The sequence below is a fragment of the Balaenoptera acutorostrata genome, chromosome 9, assembly GCF_949987535.1.
Source record: "Balaenoptera acutorostrata chromosome 9, mBalAcu1.1, whole genome shotgun sequence".
NCBI lineage: Eukaryota > Metazoa > Chordata > Mammalia > Artiodactyla > Balaenopteridae > Balaenoptera > Balaenoptera acutorostrata.
Genome location: NC_080072.1, coordinates 8,173,796 through 8,194,631, shown reverse-complemented (window position 1 = coordinate 8,194,631; position 20,836 = coordinate 8,173,796). Strand labels below are relative to the sequence as shown.

General features: G+C 58.0%; 4 protein-coding genes across 5 annotated transcripts; 3 read left to right on the top strand and 1 right to left on the bottom strand.

Moving 5' to 3' along the window:
• Positions 1–664: 664 nt before the first annotated feature.
• Positions 665–3,434, top strand: CATSPERZ (catsper channel auxiliary subunit zeta). Of its 2 annotated transcripts, none has more exons than XM_007174314.2 (5): positions 665–713; positions 965–1,316; positions 2,192–2,271; positions 2,467–2,533; positions 3,256–3,434. In XM_007174314.2, the coding sequence occupies exons 1-5, from the start codon at positions 693–695 to the stop codon at positions 3,363–3,365; spliced, it is 630 nt and encodes a 209-aa protein (XP_007174376.2). In that variant the 5' UTR covers positions 665–692; the 3' UTR covers positions 3,366–3,434. The 2 variants fall into 2 exon arrangements, with proteins under 2 accessions (XP_007174376.2, XP_007174377.2); XM_007174315.2 differs by lacking the exon at positions 3,256–3,434 and adding an exon at positions 3,026–3,203.
• A 769-nt stretch (positions 3,435–4,203) lies between these two features.
• Positions 4,204–11,992, top strand: ESRRA (estrogen related receptor alpha). Its single transcript, XM_057553075.1, has 7 exons — positions 4,204–4,421; positions 5,867–6,203; positions 9,139–9,255; positions 9,415–9,543; positions 9,963–10,130; positions 10,229–10,498; positions 10,923–11,992. Exons 2-7 carry the CDS (start codon positions 5,879–5,881, stop codon positions 11,180–11,182), a joined length of 1,269 nt encoding a protein of 422 aa, XP_057409058.1. The 5' UTR covers positions 4,204–4,421; positions 5,867–5,878; the 3' UTR covers positions 11,183–11,992.
• Positions 11,941–12,888, bottom strand: TRMT112 (tRNA methyltransferase activator subunit 11-2). Its single transcript, XM_007174313.3, has 4 exons — positions 12,739–12,888; positions 12,541–12,642; positions 12,311–12,400; positions 11,941–12,223 (listed from the first exon to the last, which is right to left on the bottom strand). The coding sequence occupies exons 1-4, from the start codon at positions 12,814–12,816 to the stop codon at positions 12,116–12,118; spliced, it is 378 nt and encodes a 125-aa protein (XP_007174375.1). The 5' UTR covers positions 12,817–12,888; the 3' UTR covers positions 11,941–12,115.
• A 512-nt stretch (positions 12,889–13,400) lies between these two features.
• PRDX5 (peroxiredoxin 5) lies at positions 13,401–16,305 on the top strand. Its single transcript, XM_007174311.3, has 6 exons — positions 13,401–13,699; positions 14,894–15,028; positions 15,528–15,659; positions 15,732–15,770; positions 15,889–15,950; positions 16,059–16,305. Exons 1-6 carry the CDS (start codon positions 13,514–13,516, stop codon positions 16,162–16,164), a joined length of 660 nt encoding a protein of 219 aa, XP_007174373.1. The 5' UTR covers positions 13,401–13,513; the 3' UTR covers positions 16,165–16,305.
• Positions 16,306–20,836: the final 4,531 nt, after the last annotated feature.

Sequence of the window (20,836 nt, the reverse complement as noted above, 5' to 3'; positions counted from 1 at the left end):
GGCCTCTCAAAGGGCTCCGTTCTTGCTCTCTCCCCGGCATGCTCTGCTTGTTTAACCAAAGAGCCCTCTCTCGACCGACCGGACTGAAACCTGGGGAGGAGGCTACGGGTTGCTTGTCTGCCACTCTCTGCTCCTGGCCCTCTCCTCACTTCATCCATTTCCAGAACCCCAAGGCTTTCTGTCTCGCTGTCCGTCTGGGCCTGTCCCTCACAACATCTCACGACTGTGCCTCAAAGCCTGCATCAATAAACGAAAACAGTCTGCACCGCTGCGGGCGTGGAGCTCCGGGGACGCGAGAGGGTGTGCGAGTGCTTGCGTCGTCGGGCCACCTCCGGGGCAAGTCAGGCCTCCCCCACGACCCCCAGGACAAACCCTACCCCCTCCCCCCGACCCATCGGTCAAGGCGCGGCACTCTTGGCTGTGCTTGGACAGGTGTCTCTGCCTGGAGGTTAAGGGTAGGGTCTGGCATGGGAATCTGCCAAGATGGGCGGTGCGTCCATCCTCAGTACAGCTATGGGGGAAGGGATGGGGAGACATAATGGCATCTAGTGTGGAGGGCTGTAGCTTGAATTTTTCCCGCGCGAGACCCCCATCGCCATTCCGGACGGGACCCTGCCCCTCCCCCTTCCTGGAGCGTGACCCCTCCTCCTCGCCCCGAGGCCTTTGGCGACTGGGTCCGTTGGGGCAGAACCATGGAGGAAAAGCCTTTCAAAGTAAGAACTCTTCCTGGTCCTCCTCACCCTGTCAGCCCCCAGACTCATCCTAGGTCCACCCTGGGCCCCTGGCTATCCTCTCACTCAGCCCTGGCTCAGGGCAGCTCCCAACAATCACCCCCTCCCCATCCCCACCCCGGCAACTGAGTCTCGGCCCTGGATGGGCTCAGGATCCCCGCCCCCAGCCTGCTCTTCCTTCCCTCCCCAATTCTCCACGGCCCTTGGCTTCCCTCGGTGTATGTGGCCCACAGGCGTTGGCCAAGTCTTCGGGCCACCGTGGCTCAGGCAAGTCGAGCCCGCACGACATCCGGAATCTGTGGACCACGGCCACGCTGTCGCAGCCGAAGCTGAATGTGCCGCTGCCTACTGTCCGTGAGGACTCGGAACTGGAGGGCAGCAGCGTAGGCGGCAAGACTCGCTGGTCTTACAACCAAAAGGCTGGCCACGACTCGGACGGTGGCTGGGAAGAATCGGATGACGGAGAGGACAAGGACAACTTCAAGCCAGAGGAGCTGGACGAGCACGCCTTGATGGAGCTGGAGATGCGCCGCGGCAGCTCCCTGGGAGGCCCTTTAGAGGAGGACGATTCCAAGACCGACAGCGGTCAGTGTGGCTTCACCGGGCTGTGGGCGCCCACAGGGCAGGGGGATGGCCAGGGCCTCAGTTTCTATTGCTGTAAAATGGGGGAAAACTGTGGGACCCAAGTTTCTAGGATTCCCTGGAAGGGGCGCCAACGCTAATCTTCCACGCCTTAAATCAACCAGACCTTCTAGGAACGCCCCCTACCGGGCAGGCGTCGTACAAAGTCCTGGGGTCATAGAGACTAGCAGGAAAATGCGCAAAGGCAGCGCGGTAGGACCTGTGCTTTTAATGGAATCACCCGGATAGTTGAAAGGAGGGAGTTAATGCCTTTTCAGTGGATTTGCGCTGCTTGAGGAGGTGCCTGTCTTTCATTCATTAAGTCATTGGTTACAATTTTTAAGTATTTACTTCCTACTTTGCGCTGTGCGCTGATTGGGACATGCCTCCCCTTTCTCCCCACCACCTCTGCTCTCCAGCCCCTCATCAGGGAATTGGAACATACAACAATATAACAACTGCCATTTATTGAGCACTAGCTGTTGTGCCAGGCACTGGGCTTCCCTTGCATGATCACCTTTAAACTTCACAACCTCCATATGGAGCCATTCTTATTATCCCATTGTACAGATGAAGAACTTGAGGGTCAGAAAGTCAGTCACTGGCCTTAAGTCTCACAAAGTGGGGCAGTCATAACTGGAACCTCGGAGAGTGGGACAACAAAGCCCAGGCTTTAAACCACTGTCCCATACTGTTTCCCACTAAAGTGGCACCTGAAGCTGGTCTCTGAAGCCCCCCCACCCCCACCCCCGGCCAACATGCCTACCCATACATCTCCTTTGCTCCAGGGAAGTCTCAGCAGTCTGCAGATGACTGATCCCTTTTTTCTCTTCTCCCAGAAAAGCCTTCCTCAGTGTCATCGCTCAATATCTCGAAGCACACACCCCATCGAGCCTACTGGGTGGAGCAGCAAAGCAGGGTTGGAGGCACCCAAGGAGACTGGGGAGTTTAGTGGGGGGTGGGGGATGGGCAGGTTAGGGGTTTCAGGGGTGAGAGGGTGGGGGGGCAGGCAGGTCGGTTGAGGGTCTTGGGGCTGGAGGGAGCAGGTGGGGCATTTCAGCTGTGGGCAGAGCTGGAGTCCCTTGTACATCTGAGTCTCTTGCTGCCTCTCCAGCTGCCCCTGCCCCTGACTGAACTCATGGAGAATGAAGCTCTGGAAATCCTCACCAAAGCCCTCCGGAGTGAGCCTCCCCATTCCCCATCCCCCCAGCTCCCGCAAGAGACCGTGGGGGATTTTGCAGGGCTTCGGCCTGTGGGAGTGGGGTTTCAGGATGTGTCTGCCTTGTCAGATTCCCTTACCACCCACAAATATTCCAGAAGCCCCATGAAAAGTAAAAAGTTAGGAGACTGGGCACAGGGAGACCCAATGGGGACAGCATGGGGTGACCGTCAAGGGCCTGGGCTCTAGCCTCAGTGCAGCCCCCCTCAACCTGATGTAGGTTTTCTAAGGCTATTTCTTCACTTGCCCATTGGGGATGACAGCCTTTCTGTGGCCTTGGCCCCTCCCTGGTAGCTGTGAGGAGCCTTTGGACAGTGGATTATTTGAGTAAACTTCCTTTGGTTTGCCCTGCTTACCTTATGAATGTGGGGGTGGGGTGGGGAGGGCTAATGGCTGAGACTGGGTGGTCGAAGCGGTGTCCCAAAAGCTGCCTTCTCCCATTGCCCTAATTCAGGCCGGCAACATCTCTAAACTTGCCTTCCTCATCCATCCTCCACTCCAACACCCCCATCCTACTCTGAATTCCCCATCTGTGGAGCACAGGTCTATGACTTGACCATTCGAAACAAACAAAACAGGCAGGTCCCAGTACCCTGGAGATCCAAAGTTGCCCAAAGAACAAAGACCAGCTGCTGGGGAGGCCATGCCCCTGCTCACTGCCCTGAGTGGAATTCTGCCCTTCAGGTTACCGATCGGAGATCGGCCGGGACCACTTCCTGACCAAGCAGCTGCAGCGATACATCGAGGGGCTCAAGAGGCGCCGGAACAAGAGGCTGCAAGTCAAGGTGATCTGAGAGCACCGCCTCGGGCTCGAGTGACCGCCCGACTCCAGCCCTGGTCCCGGATCCAAGCCCGACCCTGTCCACGTGGATTTTGAGCCCTAGAGAAATAAAAGAGTCTTCTGTACATGGTCCGTGAGTCAATGCGTGGCTGCCCGCGTGAGGCGGACGCACGTGGCCCCGCCTCTCCCTGTGACCTTCACTCGGTCACCGCAGTGACCTTGAGCGTTCTCGGTTCGGGCCCTATCGGCTCCGCCTTCCCGGGATTCGAAATCCAGGACTTCTTGCATGCATTAGGTCTGCTTCTCCCACTCCGGGTTCAGCAGCTTTGTGGGGATATTGGGTGAGCGGTTCAAGTGCCCCGATTGTGTTATCTTGGGGGAAGGCGGAAAAGGGAAAGGGACAGCACCTCCTTTCTAACTTGGGCTGCTAGGCTCCGCCCCTCATGCATATGCAGATACCCTAGCCCCCGCGCTGGTCCCGCCCTCTCATTTACATATGTATATCATCTCCCGGACCCTCCGAGGCGGCCGCTGAACTACCTCTCCCATTTCCCTTGCGCACAGCGCACCCCGCCTCCTTCTTTACGTAAGAACGCTCCTGGCCCCACCCCCTCCCGTAGCCTCTCCGCGTCTCCCCTGGCCACGCCCTCTCAGCGGCCGCATACGCAAGCAAGCACGCCGCTGTGGCTCGGCGGCGGCTGGGCGAGGCCTTCATGAAGGCCCGCCCGCTGGCTTCGCCGGCTCCGCCCCGACACGTCCCGGCGCGCAGGCGCTGCTCGGCCCACTTGCCTGATTAGCATAGGGCGCTGGGCCCCGCCCCCTGCTTTGCATGCGCACGGCCAGCCCCGCCCCCGCTGTCAGCTGGAGGAAGCGGAGTAGGAAGCGGCCGCGATGTCCTTTTGTGTCCTACAAGCCGCCGGCGGCGCCGCCGAGTGAGGGGACGCGGCGCGGCGGGGCGGCGCGGCCCGAGGAGGCGGCGGAGGAGGGGCCGCCCGCGGCCCCAGGCTCACCCCGGCGCTCCGGGCCGCTCGGCCCCCATGCCTGCCCGCCCGCCCTGCCGGGGCCCCAGGTCCGGGGGCGGAGGGGAGCGCCGCTGGAGGGTGGGCGGGCGGTGCGCCGGGGCCATGTGCGAGCGGGGCAGGGAGGCGGGCGGGGGGCGGGCTCCAGGCGGGGTCCGGCTCCGGGTCCGGCCCGGGTCACGGTCGGGACCCGGTCGAAAGCCAGACAGGGTCAGGGTCTGGGCGGGATATGGCGTTCAGGTCTTAGGGCGCCGGCCTGAGACCAGGGTCGGGCTTGGGCTTCGGATCCAGTCCCAGGGCAGGGTTCAATCTGGCACCTGGAGCATGCCGAAGTCCCAGGGGACGGCCGGGCTGGAAGATGGGAAGGGTTCCCTGTCGGGGAAGGGGCTTTGAAGACCACGTGGGGGCGCTCGAAGGGGCCTAGGGCCACCCTCCTCTCTGGGTCAAAGGTCATCGCACTGGCAGGGGAGAACTTCCTCCTCCTTGGCGCTCCCCCATTACTTCCTGATAACCTGATAGAGGTCCCCCGCGGGCGGAGGGGGAGGGGAGGCGCAGCAACTTTAGGCAACTTCCCGTAGGTGTGCGCAGGTTGGGGGGGGCGGGGCGCCCCGTGGTGGAGGACTCTGCGGCAGCAGGAGTGTAAGAGCGAATGTGCTGGAGGGGGTGCAAGGAGGTGGAGCTGTGCCCGCTGGTGTGCCTGGGGCAGGAGGTGGCGATGTGTCAGGTGTGAGAGGCTCTGAATGTGTTTCCACAAGGGACTATGCCTGTGTGTGTGTGGGGGGGGCATGGTGAGAGTGTAAGAGGGTGTGAGCGAGAGTGTGATTATGAGCCTTGGGTGTGACTTTGTTATGGGGTGTGCACCGCAGTAGGAATGTGCAGAGGCAAACGGGAGCATGAGTGAGAGCTGGGGTTTGGGAAAGGACATGTGTGAGTGTGAACCTGCCCAGGAGAGTGATTGTGTGAGCGTGTGTGCGCAGGTGAGGACACCTGAGGACCCAGGTGAGTGGGAGTGTGAGGGTGTAAACACACACGCATGTGTGAGCACATCAACTGCCCTTGGGTTTGTGTGCCTCAGTTTAGTTTCGCTCTTGAACTGAGGATACCCAGGTGTGGGGGAGATCACTGAGCTCTCTAACATCTGGAGAAAATTTGAGAGGTATCTCACTCCTGGCTGGGGATTCCAGACGGGGTTGAAGGTTGCTTGGGCACTTAGGTTACCCTATTCCTTGGCCTGGGTGGGAGTAGGGGGTTTCCAAGCCTCCTGCAGTTTCCCAAGTGGGAGACCTGCTGTCAGTTACTGCCTCTGGAGACTCTGTTTCCATGGCAACAGCGGGGGGGCTCTTCATGGGCAGTCTTCCTTGGACTCTGTCCCCCCCACCCTCTTGCTGAGCCTGGAAGCCTGGCCCCAGGCCCGGGGTTGGGCAACCAGGGTGACAGGGTGTCTCCATCCCCCATCCCAGTGCCTCTCTGTGACCTGACGGGTCTCTTCCCGCAGGTGACCAGCGCCATGTCCAGCCAGGTGGTGGGCATTGAGCCTCTCTACATCAAGGCAGAGCCAGCCAGTCCTGACAGCCCAAAGGGTTCCTCGGAGACTGAGACTGAGCCCCCCGTGGCCCTGGCCCCTGGCCCAGCTCCCACCCGCTGCCTCCCAGGCCACAAGGAGGAGGAGGATGGGGAGGGGGCTGGGCCTGGCGAGCAGGGTGGTGGGAAGCTGGTGCTCAGCTCCCTGCCCAAACGCCTCTGCCTGGTCTGTGGGGACGTGGCCTCCGGCTACCACTATGGTGTGGCATCCTGTGAGGCCTGCAAAGCCTTCTTCAAGAGGACCATCCAGGGTGAGCCCCCACCCCGCTCCTGTGCCCTTCGCCCTCTGGGCCTGGCGCTCCCCAGTTGGTGCACTGCTGGGTGGCAGTAGGCCCCCAGGCTGCCATGGTACCACTTGGGGTTGGCAGCCTGGAGTTCCCAGGCCCTCCTACCTCCCAGGAACGTCCTTTCCCTTAAGCGTTAAATAAAGCCACCAGGATGTGTCGATGGATTGGATGTGGGGTGTGAGAGTGGGGCTCAAGATGCCTCCTAAGTTTCTGGGTACTCTAGGCCCAGCACCTTCCACAGCGGCTCTGAAAAATTCAAAGCAGCCTCTGCCTGCTCCTAAACTTTATTCTTGCTTCCAGCAGCTGCTGCCCTCTCATCAGCAGAGAACATGCCCCCTTTTGTGTTGATTTCCCCAAAGCAGCACGAGCACAAGGCAGGTTTTTATGGGTAACTGAGAGTGGCTACGTCATATTTCAGCACCTAACTTTAAAAAGACTATTAGGCATCCCTGCCAATAGTACTCACTGAATTTTTCTCACTCAGGAAAGCATATCAAAATACGAGTGAGCAAGACGGTGATGTAATAAGCATTATTTGGGATGTGCCCATTACTTATATTTTTATATAAACCATTGGTTACTTGGGGGTTATAACATGTAGCCTTTTTGAGAACATTTCTTGAGTGCCAGGCACTGTGCCCTGGTACGTTATGCTCTCAGTTACCCACACAGCAATCTCTAAGGTGCCAGCACTATTATAACTGAAGCCCAGAGAGGTTTTCAAAACTTTGTTCAGGTCCCACAGGTAGAAAAATGGCAGAAACAAGATATGAACTTGGGTCGATTGAGGTCCACAGCTAAGCTCGTAAAGGCCAGACTGTTGCCTCTGCTTATTACTAATAACTGAACTTTGGACAGATGCCTCACGACTGATTGTGACATTCTAGCAAGTTTTGACTTGGCTGAGACCCGCTGGTCTAAAAGCTCTGTGCTCCCTTCTGGCCCGAAGACCTGAGCCAACAGGTCCAGGTCCGGGTCCAGGTGTCTCCTACCCACCCTGGAATGCTTCGTTCTCTGTTGACAAATATTTATCGAGCACTAGCCATAAATAGTGATCATTTATTGAGCATTTAGGTGCTGTGAGCTGTGTTAAATGTCTTACCTTGATTTTCCCATTTAGTTCTCACAACTCACCTTTGTAAGAAGTAGTTTTTTTTTATAAAGTTTTATATTTATTTATTTTATTTGTTTATTATTTTTGGCTGCGTTGGGTCTTCGTTGCTATGCGCGGGCTTTCTCTAGTTGCGGCGAGCGGGGACTACTCTTCATTGCAGTGCTCGGGCTTCTCATTGCGGTGGCTTCTCTTGTTGCGGAGCATGGGCTCTAGGTGCACGGGCTTTGGCAGTTGTGGCGTGTGAGCTCAGTAGTTGTGGCTCGTGGGCTGTAGAGCACAGGCTCAGTAGTTGTGGCGCACGGGCTTAGCTGCTCCGCCGCATGTGGGATCTTCCTGGACCAGGGCTCGAACCCGTGTCCGCTGCGTTGGCAGGCAGATTCTTAACCACTGCGCCACCGGGGAAGCCCAGAAGTAATTTTTAATCATCCCAGTTTTACAGATGGGAAAACTGAGGGTTCGAGGGCTTAGGTGTGGGACTTGCCCAAGGTCACACCGTTGGTAAGTGGCTGCCTCCAGGATCCTTGCTCTTCACAAACTTGTGCTCTGCTGTCCTGACCACTGTTCCAGGTGTGGGGGCATAGCGGGGACTAAGGCAGGATCGCTCCTGTCCTCAAGCAGTTTACATTCCAGCAGAGGCGAGAGAGAGAGGAAACAATGAAGCGCACACAGTTGTTACAGTACAGCTGTGGTGAGTGCTGGAGGGCGAGGAGCAGGGTGTGTGCCAGGGAACCTGGCTGGGTCTGGGGCTCTAGAGTGCCTCCCTGAAGAGGTGTCTTGAGCTGAAGAAGCCCAGGTAGGGTGTAGGAGAAAGCAGGCTGTGAGGAGAAATGCACCACTGGACCGCTAGGGAACTCCCTGTCTTAGGTTTAATAGGATGCCTCTGTGTTGACAGTGACCGAAGGAGGCAAAGACAGAGCAGGAGGGGAGGTGACAGTGACTCTGGTCAAGGGTAGAAACAGTTGCCAGGGGCAGAAGAGGGGCGCTTCTGGACACATTAGGAGGTGAAGCCCACCAGGATCTGTCAGTGGGTTGGGTTTGGGGTGTGAGAGAGGAATTAAAAATGTCTCCTAGATTTCTGCTTGAGCAGCTGGACAAATGGGGTTGCAGGTTTTGGAGGGGTAGGTTGGGGGCTCCATCTAGAACTGGTTAAGTTTGTAGTGTCTTCCAGGCACGCAGGAGGAGGCAGTGGGATACGTCTAGAGTTCAGGCTGGTCTAGGCCAGAGACAGAGATTTGAAAGCCCACGACTTGGTGAGGTCACAATTGGAGTGAGTCAGTGGAGACAGGTCGGAGGGCCACCCTAGGGGTCTTCAATGGAAGGAGCGTGGGCCGATGCACAGAAGCCACAAGGTGGCAGTGAGGTGGGAGGAAAGCCGGGAGTGTGGTGTCCTAGAAACAAAAGAAGAAAAGTGTTTCTAGGAGGGATCAATGGCATTAGATGCTCCATTGGGCCAAATGACATAAGGATGAAAACTGACCGCTTGATGTAGCAATGTGGAGGCCGCTGTGGCCCTTGATGAGAGCAGCACAGCCCAGAAACGTGACTTGACAAGAAGCTTGGGCCAGGTGCAGCCCGACTCCTCTGGTCCCAGCCCCTCCCTGGCCCAGGCTGGGGCCCCTAGCCCAGTGGCCTTTCCCTTCAGTGCTCGGGCTTCCTTGCCCCATTCACAGCACTCCTGCTCTCCCCAGACCTGTGCTTACCTGGGGTGAGTCAGGGCACTCCTGTCCGCTGGGCCTCCTCTGGGCCCTGGGAGGCCGCCACTGGAGCCCTGCCTCTTCCTGGCAGGGAGCATCGAGTACAGCTGTCCGGCTTCCAACGAGTGCGAGATCACCAAGCGGAGACGCAAGGCCTGCCAGGCCTGTCGCTTCACCAAGTGCCTGCGGGTGGGCATGCTCAAGGAGGGTGAGCGCTGGCGGGGGCCTGGGCAAGGCGGGGGCGCTGGGCGCATGGGGTCGGGCTGGGCAAGGCCTGAGAAGTTCTGGCAGACTGGGCTGGGCAGGTGGGCTCTGGAGAGCAGGCCAGCCCCAGCCCCATGAACACAGCCCTGTCCTACAATTCAAGGGGTACGTCTGGACCGTGTCCGGGGTGGGCGACAGAAGTACAAGCGGCGGCCAGAGGTGGACCCGCTGCCCTTCCCAGGCCCCTTTCCTGCTGGACCTCTGGCAGTAGCTGGAGGCCCTCGGAAAACAGGTGAGAGCACAGTGGGGTCTTTGGGGGCTCTGGGGTTGGGGTGGAGCTCGGACATGGGAGACCTGGCTGACGTCATTCACCCGGGATAATCGTTATCTTGGGCACTGGGACCCAAATCTTCCCTTCATCTATTCGTTTACTCATTTCCCCCAAGAAGTATTTACAAAAATACCCTTTTCTATGTCAGGCCTCGAGCAGTACAGCTGGGAGCAGGGAAGGTTTTCTAACGCTCAGAACCTGTCCGCAAACAGACGCTTTCCCTAGGAGATAGTGCGGCCCTTCCCGGAGAGAGGTGTCTGAGCCTGGCTGGCCAGTGGCTATTGAGGAAGGCCACAGGGGGACTGACTCTGGGAAGATGCTTGACCCTGAAGGGCTGGCAAGGTGATGAATTCGAGTGCCTCTTCCAACTATCACTGCAGCCCCGGTGAATGCACTGGTGTCCCACCTGCTGGTGGTTGAGCCTGAGAAGCTGTATGCCATGCCCGACCCAGCGGGCCCTGACGGACACCTCCCAGCCGTGGCTACCCTCTGTGACCTCTTTGACCGAGAGATCGTGGTCACCATCAGCTGGGCCAAGAGCATCCCAGGTAAAGGGCCCAGGCGATGTGGGGCTTCCCTGGGTAGGCCGGGCCATGCCTGCTCTGGTACGCTTGCTCAGCCAGCTCTGCCCCCCACTGCCCTCCAGGTTTCTCGTCACTGTCGCTGTCTGACCAGATGTCAGTTCTGCAGAGCGTGTGGATGGAGGTCCTGGTGCTGGGCGTGGCCCAGCGCTCACTGCCACTGCAGGATGAGCTGGCCTTCGCCGAGGACCTGGTCCTGGATGAAGAGGGGGCTCGAGCAGCTGGCCTGGGGGAACTGGGGGCTGCCCTGTTGCAGCTGGTGCGGCGACTGCAGGCCCTGCGGCTGGAGCGCGAGGAGTACGTCCTGCTGAAGGCCCTGGCCCTCGCCAACTCAGGTGAGCCTGGCCAAGTGCGACAGGTCTCTTTATAAGGCCCTCTGGTTTTTAACTCTGATGGTGGCACAGTCCCATTTTGCAGACAAGGAAAACTGTAGCTTAGGGGAAGAACAGTGACTTCCTGAAAGTCACAAGGCCAGGCAAGGACAGGTCCAAGAACTGCACGCAGCATTTTGAGCCCCAGTGTCCATACTTTTGTGGAAAGGTGAACCATTTAGTGAGAGAAAAGGTGATGGGGACGGGAGGTGGCCATAGCCGAGGGAGAAAGGGTGGGCCCTGGCTCATGGGCAGGGGCAGTGGGTGGTGCTTCAGCAAATCCTTGTCTGGCTCCTGGTTGGGACCCATCCAGCAGTGCCCAGGCAGATGTGGCTCTGCCCTTTCTGGAGATGGCCCGTGTCAACAGCTCTCTTGCCTTTCCTTGCAGACTCTGTGCACATTGAAGATGCTGAGGCTGTGGAGCAGCTTCGAGAAGCGCTACACGAGGCCCTGCTGGAGTATGAAGCTGGTCGGGCGGGCCCCGGAGGGGGTGCTGAGCGGAGGCGGGCAGGCAGGCTGCTGCTTACACTACCGCTCCTTCGCCAGACGGCAGGCAAAGTGCTGGCCCATTTCTATGGGGTGAAGCTGGAGGGCAAGGTGCCCATGCACAAGCTGTTCCTGGAGATGCTTGAGGCCATGATGGACTGAGGCGAGGGCTGGGCACGGGTGGGGGTGCTGGCAGGACCCGCCCAGCACGGGGTCAGCCCCAGTGGGGCAGAGCTGGGGTCTGGGCAGTGCCACAGCCTGCTGGCAGGGCCAGGGCAACACCATCAGCCGGAGCAGGCCCTACGCCCTCCCCTCCCCCCTCCCAGGGGGGTGTCAGAAGCTGGGAACGTGCATGCCCAGGATCTGGGCACAGTGCTGCCCCTCGCAAGCCATAACGTGCCCCCAGGGTGTAGGGGGCCTTGCGGAAGCCATAGGGGGCTGTAGGGGACGTGTGTGTGTGTGCGCGTGTGGGGGTGGGGTGGGGGTGGGGGGCAGAAGCCTGATCTCAGGGAGGGAAGGGAGTGGAGGCCACAGTCTCCCAGTGGGTGATGCTTTTGCTGCTGCTTAATCCGACTTCCTCTCCAGAACAGAGAGGGATTTGGAGAGCAAAGGCCCCTGCTCCCTTCGCTCCTTTCCTCATCATTTGCATTGGGCATTACTGCCCCCCCCCTTGAAGCAATAACTCCAAGCAGGCTCCAGCCCCTGGGCCCCTGGGGTGGCCAGGGCGCCCCCATCAGCTCCCACCCAGCCTCCTCACGGGGTAGGGAGAGCACTGTCTCTATGCCCTGCAGAGCAATAACACTATATTTATTTTTGGGTTTGGCCAGGGAGGCGCAGGGACATGGGGCAAGCCAGGGCCCAGAGCCCTCGGCTGTACAGAGACTCTATTTTAATGTATATTTGCTGCAAAGAGAAACCGCTTTTGGTTTTGAACCTTTAATGAGAAAAAAAATATAATACCGAGCTCAAGAACACCCTGTGTTTGGTGTGTCACTGGACCAAGGGTTGGGGATACACAGGATAGAAGTAGCAAACAGGATATACGTAAACAAAGATACACACGCTCACAAAATGAAAAACGGGCCTGGCACGCTTTTAAGTCTCAGTTTCCTCATCACTCAGCAGCATGTTGGGGATCCCACGGCTGATGGGGAACAGACGTCCCGACTCTGGGCACTGCAGGGTGCCCTCCAACACATCCACCTGCGGGAAGAGGGGAAGAGAGCTGAGCACTGACAGCCTCCAGGTGTGGGTGTATGGCCAGGAAGCAAGTAATGGGCCGGTTCTCACCTCCAGCAGAACGTGATGCATCTGTCTCAGAAAGCTCTCGTCATGCTCATATCCCTGAATCGGCTCTTTGGGCACCTCGACCAGATGCAACTGCGGGCAAGAGGCCTAAATCATCTCTGGGTATCCCCGTCACTCGCCCTGAGGCCAGGCTCCCTGGCCTGGTGTAAAGGGCTGCGGTGAGACCACCCCCCCCCCCCAAGGTGTGCACGGGAGAAAACGAGGGCCCTCACGGTGTCGGCAGCCTCCAGAAGCGCCGCCCACTCCACTTTGGGTATCATACGAGCTACGAAGTCGGGGTTGAACTCCACAGGGCTGATGCGGACCTCGGTGGCCTGCGCGGTGGAGAGATTTAGTTAGGCAGGGACCAGATCTTGGTTCTCCTACCGCCGCCCCCAGGAGAGGGGCCCAAGATCGCCCCCGGCCGGTACCTGGAGGCGCAGGGGGAAGCCACGGGGCCCCACCCCCCGCACATGCGAGCTCAGCAGGTTGTGGGTGAGGAGCTTCATGTCGACGCTACGCGCTCTCGCAAAGCCGGAACCGGAAGGAGGCCAGATTCCCCTGGCGTCATTTCCGGGGCTGCTCCGCTCTATCCTATTGGACAGCTGGGAGGAGCGGAAACGGCGAACTTACTAAACTTCCCGTGCTCGCCGGGGCGGAGGTCGGATGGGATCAAGCGCTGCTACCGGAAGCGTTTTGGCAGGAGATTGCTACGGCGCAGGCCTAGTGGTTTTGGCTGAGGCAAACCTCAAATTGCTACAAGTTGTGTACAATGCAAATATGTAAAACAGCTGCAATGCAGGGGCCTTCGTGGAATGCAAAGTAAATATGCTTTACTCCTACACAGGCGCCTGACACCATCGTTCCTCGGTTAAGGAACGGAAATACTGCCCCAATCCGTAAATTATGCCAATCAAAACAGCAGCACCCTATCCTTGCATGCAAATAAGCTGCGCAGCAGCCGACAGCTCCGCCCATTTGCAAGTGCGCAAGTGATCCAGTCCCTAATGCAGATGAGCTGAGCCGTGTCGAAGACTCTGCCCTGAGCGCCTGCGCAGTGGAGGCACCTCGGAGTGGGCCGGGGCGACCTACGCCCCGCCTTTTGCTCCGCCTTTCGCAGGATTGCGTGGTAGCACCTTTGTCCCTCCCAGCCTTCTACCTTAGCCGTGAGGCAGGGGCGGGGCAATTGTGGCTTCGAGGCCCGGTATGCCGCTGGCGTGGCTGTGCACCCTGGGCAGTAGAGCGGGCTCGGCGGTCTCTCGGGTGGCCGTCGTTGAGTGTGCGGCAGCGGCAGCAGCGGGAGCTGGAGGGTGCGTGAAAGGAGGCCTAGAGTGGACGCTTGGCGGGGTCCGAGGTTTCAGAAGCGCTGCTGTAGGCATGGCCCCGATCAAGGTGACCGTTGGCCCAGCCAGGCCGGACCTCTTCGCGGCCCCCCCGGCACCCCGCCTGTTTGCCCAAGCCCCTTCGTCCCGCTTGTCTGGGGGAGAGTCACCCTCTTTCTTACCCTCCGGACCCCTCCCCGCTGCCCTAGAGGCTCCTCCCGCCGTCTGTCCCCCCTCATCCCTTCATCAAGACCCTGTGGCTGCAACGTTGTCGCCAGTTTTAGGGGCCTTGTGCCCCATCTACTGGGACAGTCAAGGCTTTTGGGCCTTCCCCTCGTCTCCCTTCCGCATCCACCTTGGGACACCTGTGTTGAGTCTTCACCATTTTCAGGAGATTGATTGAGTAGCATGGCTTCCCCCACCTTATGGAATCATCTCCTTTACCCTTTTCAATCCCCGTACGTGCCCTCCTCCATACCTTCCCGCCCCCATTGCACTCCACTCGTGGCCAATTCCCACACTTCTGAGTTTTTCACCCTTCTCATCTTCTGGAACCATCCCCAGCTCCTTGGGAGTCCCCTTTGCCCCACAGTCTTTTGAGATCTCCCCCCTCCTTCTGCTTCATCCTACAACCAACTGCTGGGTTTCTCAGAGGCACTCCCCTCACCCCTGACTTTCCCCCCTTTTCTCTACCTTCTCTGGCCCCATGAAGCCCTCACACACTCCCAGGTAGACTGATCCCTCCCCCTTCAAGGGATTCCTTCTTTTATTCTCTACCCTCTGGATGTAGGAACCTGCACCCCACTCGCCAACTTTCCCACCTTCTGCTGCCTTCCCTTTTTCTCTTTTTGAGGGTGGGAAACCCAGCCGTGGTCGGGATCCCCTCCCTCCGTGTTGTCAGGGCCTCCTCCTCCCCTCCTCCTCCTGCCCATCTACCCCAGTCCTTTCCTGTAACTCAGCTTGTTTACTCAACCTCTTGCGACACCTGGAGAGGCCTCTCCCGTTTTCTGTTGTCACCAACTGGCCCTTAAGAGGAATAGGGCCACCTTGAAACCTGGAGGATGTGGGGTAACCAGGTGGTTGCTGGGGAGCGACCTCTGGAAGCTCTGACAGGGTTGGACTTTCCTGCTGGGTGTCAACCCTGGCTCCACCGGACCAGGCAGGGCTACTTGGCCCTTTGTGCGCCATCCACCACCCGCTGCTGCCCTGGCCTTGGCCTCCTGCACCCTCCCCTCACTCCTTACCTTGGTGTCATTCCCTCTAGGTGGGAGATGCCATCCCATCGGTGGTGGTATTCGAAGGGAAGCCTGGGAACAAGGTGAACCTGGCAGAGCTGTTCAAGGGCAAGAAGGGGGTGCTCTTTGGAGTCCCTGGGGCCTTTACCCCTGGCTGTTCCAAGGTGAGGGCTGCCCTTCTGGGGCTCAGCAATTGGGATCTTGTGTACATGTTTGTATTGTTCATTAGTCCTTTACATAGTCCTGGGGTAGCTTGTACCAAGATGATGTAGATGATGTGACAGTTAAAAAACCGTTATTGGGTTTTTAAAAAATAAGTTGAGGCTCTGAACAGGTACCGGGAATTAGGAGAAAAGGTGATGCAATGAAATCCAACACCTCTCATTGATCCTGCTGGGTGACAGGCACTGTGGAAGGAACGTGGGACTTGGGTGAATGAGACATAGTCCTGCCCATGGGAAGCTCACGGTCTTGTCCAAGGAACACTTAAGTTTGGATCCGAGCTTCCTAGTGGCCAAGGCAAAAAGGAACTGTGGCTTACACAGTTCTCATTGTCTGATCAGAGCTGTTGAAGTAGGGAAGTGAGGAGGGCCTAGAGATGAAGGGTAGGCTGAGGAGCAGAGGCAATTATCCATCTTCTGATTCTTTGTTTCCCCTCCCCAGACCCACCTGCCAGGGTACGTGGAGCAGGCTGGCACTCTGAAGGCCAAGGGGATCGAGGTGGTGGCATGTCTGAGCGTTAATGATGTCTTTGTGACTGAAGAGTGGGGACGAGCGCACAACACAGAAGGCAAGGTGAGGTGTTGGTCCTGCGGGGGATCAGGGGCCAAGCAGGAGATTTTTCTTGTGACCTTACTTTCTCTTTAGGTTCGGCTCCTGGCCGACCCCACTGGGGCCTTTGGAAAGGTGAGTGCACCCGCCCCCCTAGCCTCCATCTTGGAAGCAGGGACTTGGAGGGACATGGCCAGTGTGGGGACCAGCCAGGTCTGGGAGTTCCTGACCTTTCCTTTGCTTCTCCTTTCAGGAGACAGATTTGTTACTAGATGATTCACTGGTGTCCCTCTTTGGGAATCGACGGCTGAAGAGGTAAAAGGAGGAGGGTTTCCTGTACGGTTCCCCTGCTACCCTGCCTGTCTCCCTTTCCAGCCTCCAGGCCCAGGCTGTTGCAACTGGCCCGGCCCTTCTTTCTGGCAGGTTCTCCATGGTGATAGAGGATGGCATCGTGAAGTCCCTGAACGTGGAGCCAGATGGCACGGGCCTCACCTGCAGTCTGGCCTCCAACATCATCTCACAGCTCTGAGGCCTCGGTCCCAGATGTACTCCTTCTATTCGTTCCTATTTCATCTGCCCAGCCCTGGGCAGAGGGCGCCAGCCTAGCCTCAGCTGGGGCTACGCAGTTGGAACTTAGGGCCAGATTTCTGTAATAAACACTTCTGGTTCATGTCTGTCTCCTTCATTTTGAATTCCTGCTTTTCCCAGGGCCAGGCCTCATTGACAGTCAAGCTGTGAGGGTAGTGGGCAGGTGCTGAAGGGGGGACTAGTAGGGGACCCTGATTTAACTTAGGAGGTAGTCAGAGAAAGTCCCTTGAAGGAGGTGTTGTGAAGCCTCCATCTGCAGGCTGAGAAAGGGCCCGTGGTCTGAAGAATGAGGGAAGGCGCTCACCTGTGCAGGGGGAGCTCACCTGGGAAGGCCCTGGGCAGACCTGGGCTTGCCTAGGGCCCGTGACCTTTTGCATCTGATATCTGGGTGATGGCAGATCTCATTTTGACTGTAGACCTCGGTAGAAACTTTGTCCCAAGCGCCCCCCCCAACACTTGGGCCAAACCTCAGCCCCACCATTCTTTCAGATCCTGCTGAACCCCTTCTGGGAGCACCCACATCCCAAGGGCCCCTGGCCACGTGGGACCATCTGATGGGCAGAAAGGGCTCCGTCAGTGGAGGCAGTGCCAGTTGAGTCCGGGGGCTTCCTGGGAGCAGAGTCTAGGTGAGCTGTAGAGGGGAGGAGATGCTCGTGAGACCTGCCCAGCAGTGGGTGTACTGTGAGGGGCTGGGGGTCAGGGAGGCCAGCGGGGCTTGGGGCTGAGGTCCACGGCCGTCTGCAGGCCCTGCCCCCTTGGGCCTCTGCCTCTTGTCCCTGGGAAGCCCTGTGTCTGGCAGCAGACAGTGATTATTAGACACCTGCCGCGTTGAGCTCACAGCCTAAGGGAGGCAGGTACTCGAGTTAAACTACAAATCCTCGCCACGACCCCTCGCCTGTGGGGTGTGAGCTCTTACTGCCGGGTTACGGCACAGAGAGGTTAGGTAGGTAGGCCTGGCTCATCCAGCCACTTCAGAGGATTTTGGACTTGGCCCCTGGGCACTTGACTCACGTGTGGCACCGCCCTGCCATGTGCCCTGTCAGCACCAGGCTCCGAGGGGCCCTCCCTGCCCTGCCTGGCCATCTGCGGAGGCTCAGGGCAGGTGCAGAGCTGCCTAGGGCGGGCTGAGAGGTCTCAGAGAAGGTCAAGGAAAGGCCTCTTGGAGGACAGCCCTTGAGGCAGTGGGACCAGTGCTCCAGATGGAGGGAGCAATGTGACCACAGGTATGGAGAGTGGAACAGCCCCAAGGTGCCGCAGTGCTGGGGCAGCTGAATGAGAGGATGCCGGGAGGGCAGCCCTGTAAGCTGCTTACCTTTCACCCTGCGGGCTCCTCAGGCCAGTGAAGGATGTTTGCAGGGCAGTGACCGGTCAGATTCCTACCTGGGCTCCTGTGTGGACGTAGAGCTGGAGTGGGGTGAGCAGGGAGCAAAGGAGAGGCCAGTGCGGGGCAGGATTGATGACCGAGTGATGTCCAGGAGGTGGGTGCTGGAACGGGGGGACCTGTGGGTGTTGGAGGGAAGGGTGAGTCCAGGGGACCACTCGGCTGGAGGTCTAAGGGGTGGTGTCCACGTGGGTGGGCCCTCAGCAGGGGGCCAGCCTCCCTGCAGGGGTCCCAGCTGCTCAGCCTGTCTGAGATGGCCGGCTCACTGACCTTTGTCCTTTCAGTTCTCTCCCACTGTCTGTTACCCCTCAGGGGTCCTGGGCTGGGGTCGGGCAGGGGGCTGACCACCCCTCCAGCTTCCCAAGCCCTTGTCACCTGCCCCTGCCAAGCCCTGGGTCACAGTGCTGTCCTGGCCCGGACGGTGGGAAGGCCCTTTCTTTCCCGGACACCATCTCTCAATCCTCGCATCATACAAATGAGGAAACTGAGGCGTATGTAGTTTCCCCCACGGTCACCTGTGCGCACACCGGTGAGTGGTCTGGAGCCCCTGGGAGCCCCAGGTAGAGGGAGCATTGGAGTCAGCAGCTGGGCTCTCAGAGCCTGGTGTCTGCCAGTGTAGACGGCAGGTCAAATGGGCCCCCTGCGGGCTGGCACCCTTATTCCTCTTCCCAGCAGAACTTGGGCCACTCTGGCAGCTCCCCACTCTCAGGACAAGCCCGTCTCCATGCATGCCACCCAGCTGCCTCTGTTCCTCCGCTCCTGGCCTCATGTCTGGGCTGGCTGAAGTCCAGTGAGGCCTCTGAGAGGAAGTGTCCCCTCCAGGGTCCTGTTGCCACTGGCTGGGCCTTTAGGGCAGGATGAGGGGGCTTCCAGGGTCGGGGTGGCCCCTTTGGACAGCATGATGGGAGTTGGGTGTGGGTGGAGGTGGGCCTTTGGCCTCAGTGGCCCTGGATGCTGGCTGTGTGGCTCAGCTTTGGTGTGGTGGGTGTCCTGTGAGCTGCTCCAGGTGCTGGAGTGCCCAAGATCAACCATCTCATGGTAAGAGCATCTGGCAGATCTCCACCTCCAGGGCGGACAGGTCAGATTTCAGGCCTATAGATAAGGGCAGGCCAGGCCACGGTGGCCTGGACCAGCAGGTTCTGGAGGCCTGGGGTTACACATGACAGAGCACTGGACGTGACCTGCCTGGGCTGTTGGTGGCCTAAGGGCCAACATTAAAATCAATCAACCAACCCTCAAACATTCACCCAACACATCTGCAAGTAAAACTACCCAGCATGTCCTGACCTGCCCAAGGCCACAGCAACTTCTACCTAGAAGGTCAAGGATCTTGCTCAGTATCAGCGATTCTGAGCCTTTTCTGGGTCAGAAATTCTTTTGAAGTATTGCTAAGAGCAATGCCCCTTTCCTTAGAAAATGCATGTTTGAATACGTGTGCACACACATGGACACCTACATGCTCTTTAAAAGTTTCAAGGAACTCCTAAAGTCCTACCAGAATTCCAGGTGAGCCCCGTCCCCGACCTGGGAGGCATCATAGCAGAGTGGGGTTGCCAGGCTTCGGGCTCAGACCACGAGACTGTGAGTCCCAGCCTGCTACTAAGAAGCTGGGGACCTTGGACAGGCTATTTGGTTTTCCTTGTCCCCACTTCCCTCATCTTTAGAGTGAGAATAATCCAACCCACCTCATAGGGTCATTGTGGGGAATGCATGAGACAGTTTGTGTAAAGCATTTGGCACAGTGCCTAGCACTCAGTAAGTGCCCAATACACGGCTGGAAAAAAAAGATTAAGAACCCCTGCTCTCCACCATGCAGCCTTCATGTTGGTAGGGAAAGAGCTAGGAGTTAGGAGAGAGGCCAAATCTCAGACCTGTCCTTGGTGATTCCCATTCTGTGCCCCTCTGGGCCTCAGTTTCCACATCAGTGTAATGGGGCTAGTGATTCTCTTATCATCCAATGTCTCTAGGCTCCAAGGATCTCCTTATGTTGTCCGGCACCCAAAGCCTCACCCGAACGAGCTGGGAAGACATCTCCGGGGGAATCTCTGTCATCTCCTAGAGAATCAAATCTGGGCTTCTGAGAGCAAGAGAGGGTTGGAAGGGGTCCCAGCATTTCTGGCCTAGATTAGGCTTGGGCTGCAGCCATGCAGGCACCATGATTGGGAGCCCTGGAGGCTGCTGGCCCCAGGAGAACACACCCTGCTGGTCTTGGTTTGGGTTTGGCTGCACAGGCATAGAGGAGTGACAGCGGAGAAAGTATGTGTGTGTGTGTGTGTGTGTGTGTGTGTGTGTATACATGTGTTTGTATAACTGCTAGAGAAGTTTGGGTAGCATCTGTGTGAATGCACAGATTTTTGGTGCTAATAAACATGCATATCAATCTGCTATGTTATTAATATTTGCACCAACTCTGCCTGCTTGAGCTGGGAATCATATTTTTTTCTTAACACAGGTAAGGTGCCCTGCTCAGGGTAGGGAATGTGGGAAATATTCAACATGTGTTTTGGGAAGGAGTAAAAAGTGCAGGGAGGGAGACAGAAAGCTATCTTCTCTCCAGCTTCTTGGATATTGGTTCCCATTGTTCCAGCATAAACTTGACCATAGTGGTTCTGAATTAGAACTAGACTTGCTGGCACTTCCCCGGTGGCGCAGTGGTTAAGAATCCGCCTGCCAATGCAGGGGACACGGGTTCAAGCCCTGGTTCGGGAAGATCCCACGTGCCGCAGAGCAGTTAAGCCCGTGCACCACAACTACTGAGCCTGCGCTCTAGAGCCTGCGAGCCACAACTACTGAAGGCAATGAAGAGTAGCCCCCGCTCGCCACAACGAGAGAAAGCCCGTGCGCAGCAAGAAGACCCAACACAGCCAAAAATAAAAATTCATTAATTAAAAAAAAAAAAAAAAAGCTCCACGGCTCCTTGGGTTCCACGGCCTCCCAAGGGACAGTGTCACTTCCCTGCTGCTCCCATCAGTCTTGGCAGCGGCACATACTAAGCCGTCCCAGATCCTTGTGTGGTTGCCTCACATTCCCAAGCTCTATCCCTGCCACTTTGGCCTCCACAGTCACCCCGATTCCTTAGCTTGTGGGTGCTCCAAGCTCCTGCCTCTTCAGCATCTCCCAGCAATGTTCACTACTTGGGATGCCTGTCCCTTTCCTACCCCTGCCCAAGTCATTTTAACCTTCGAGGCTCCACGTCCATCCCATTTGCTGAGGACAACAGTCCATTCCTGGT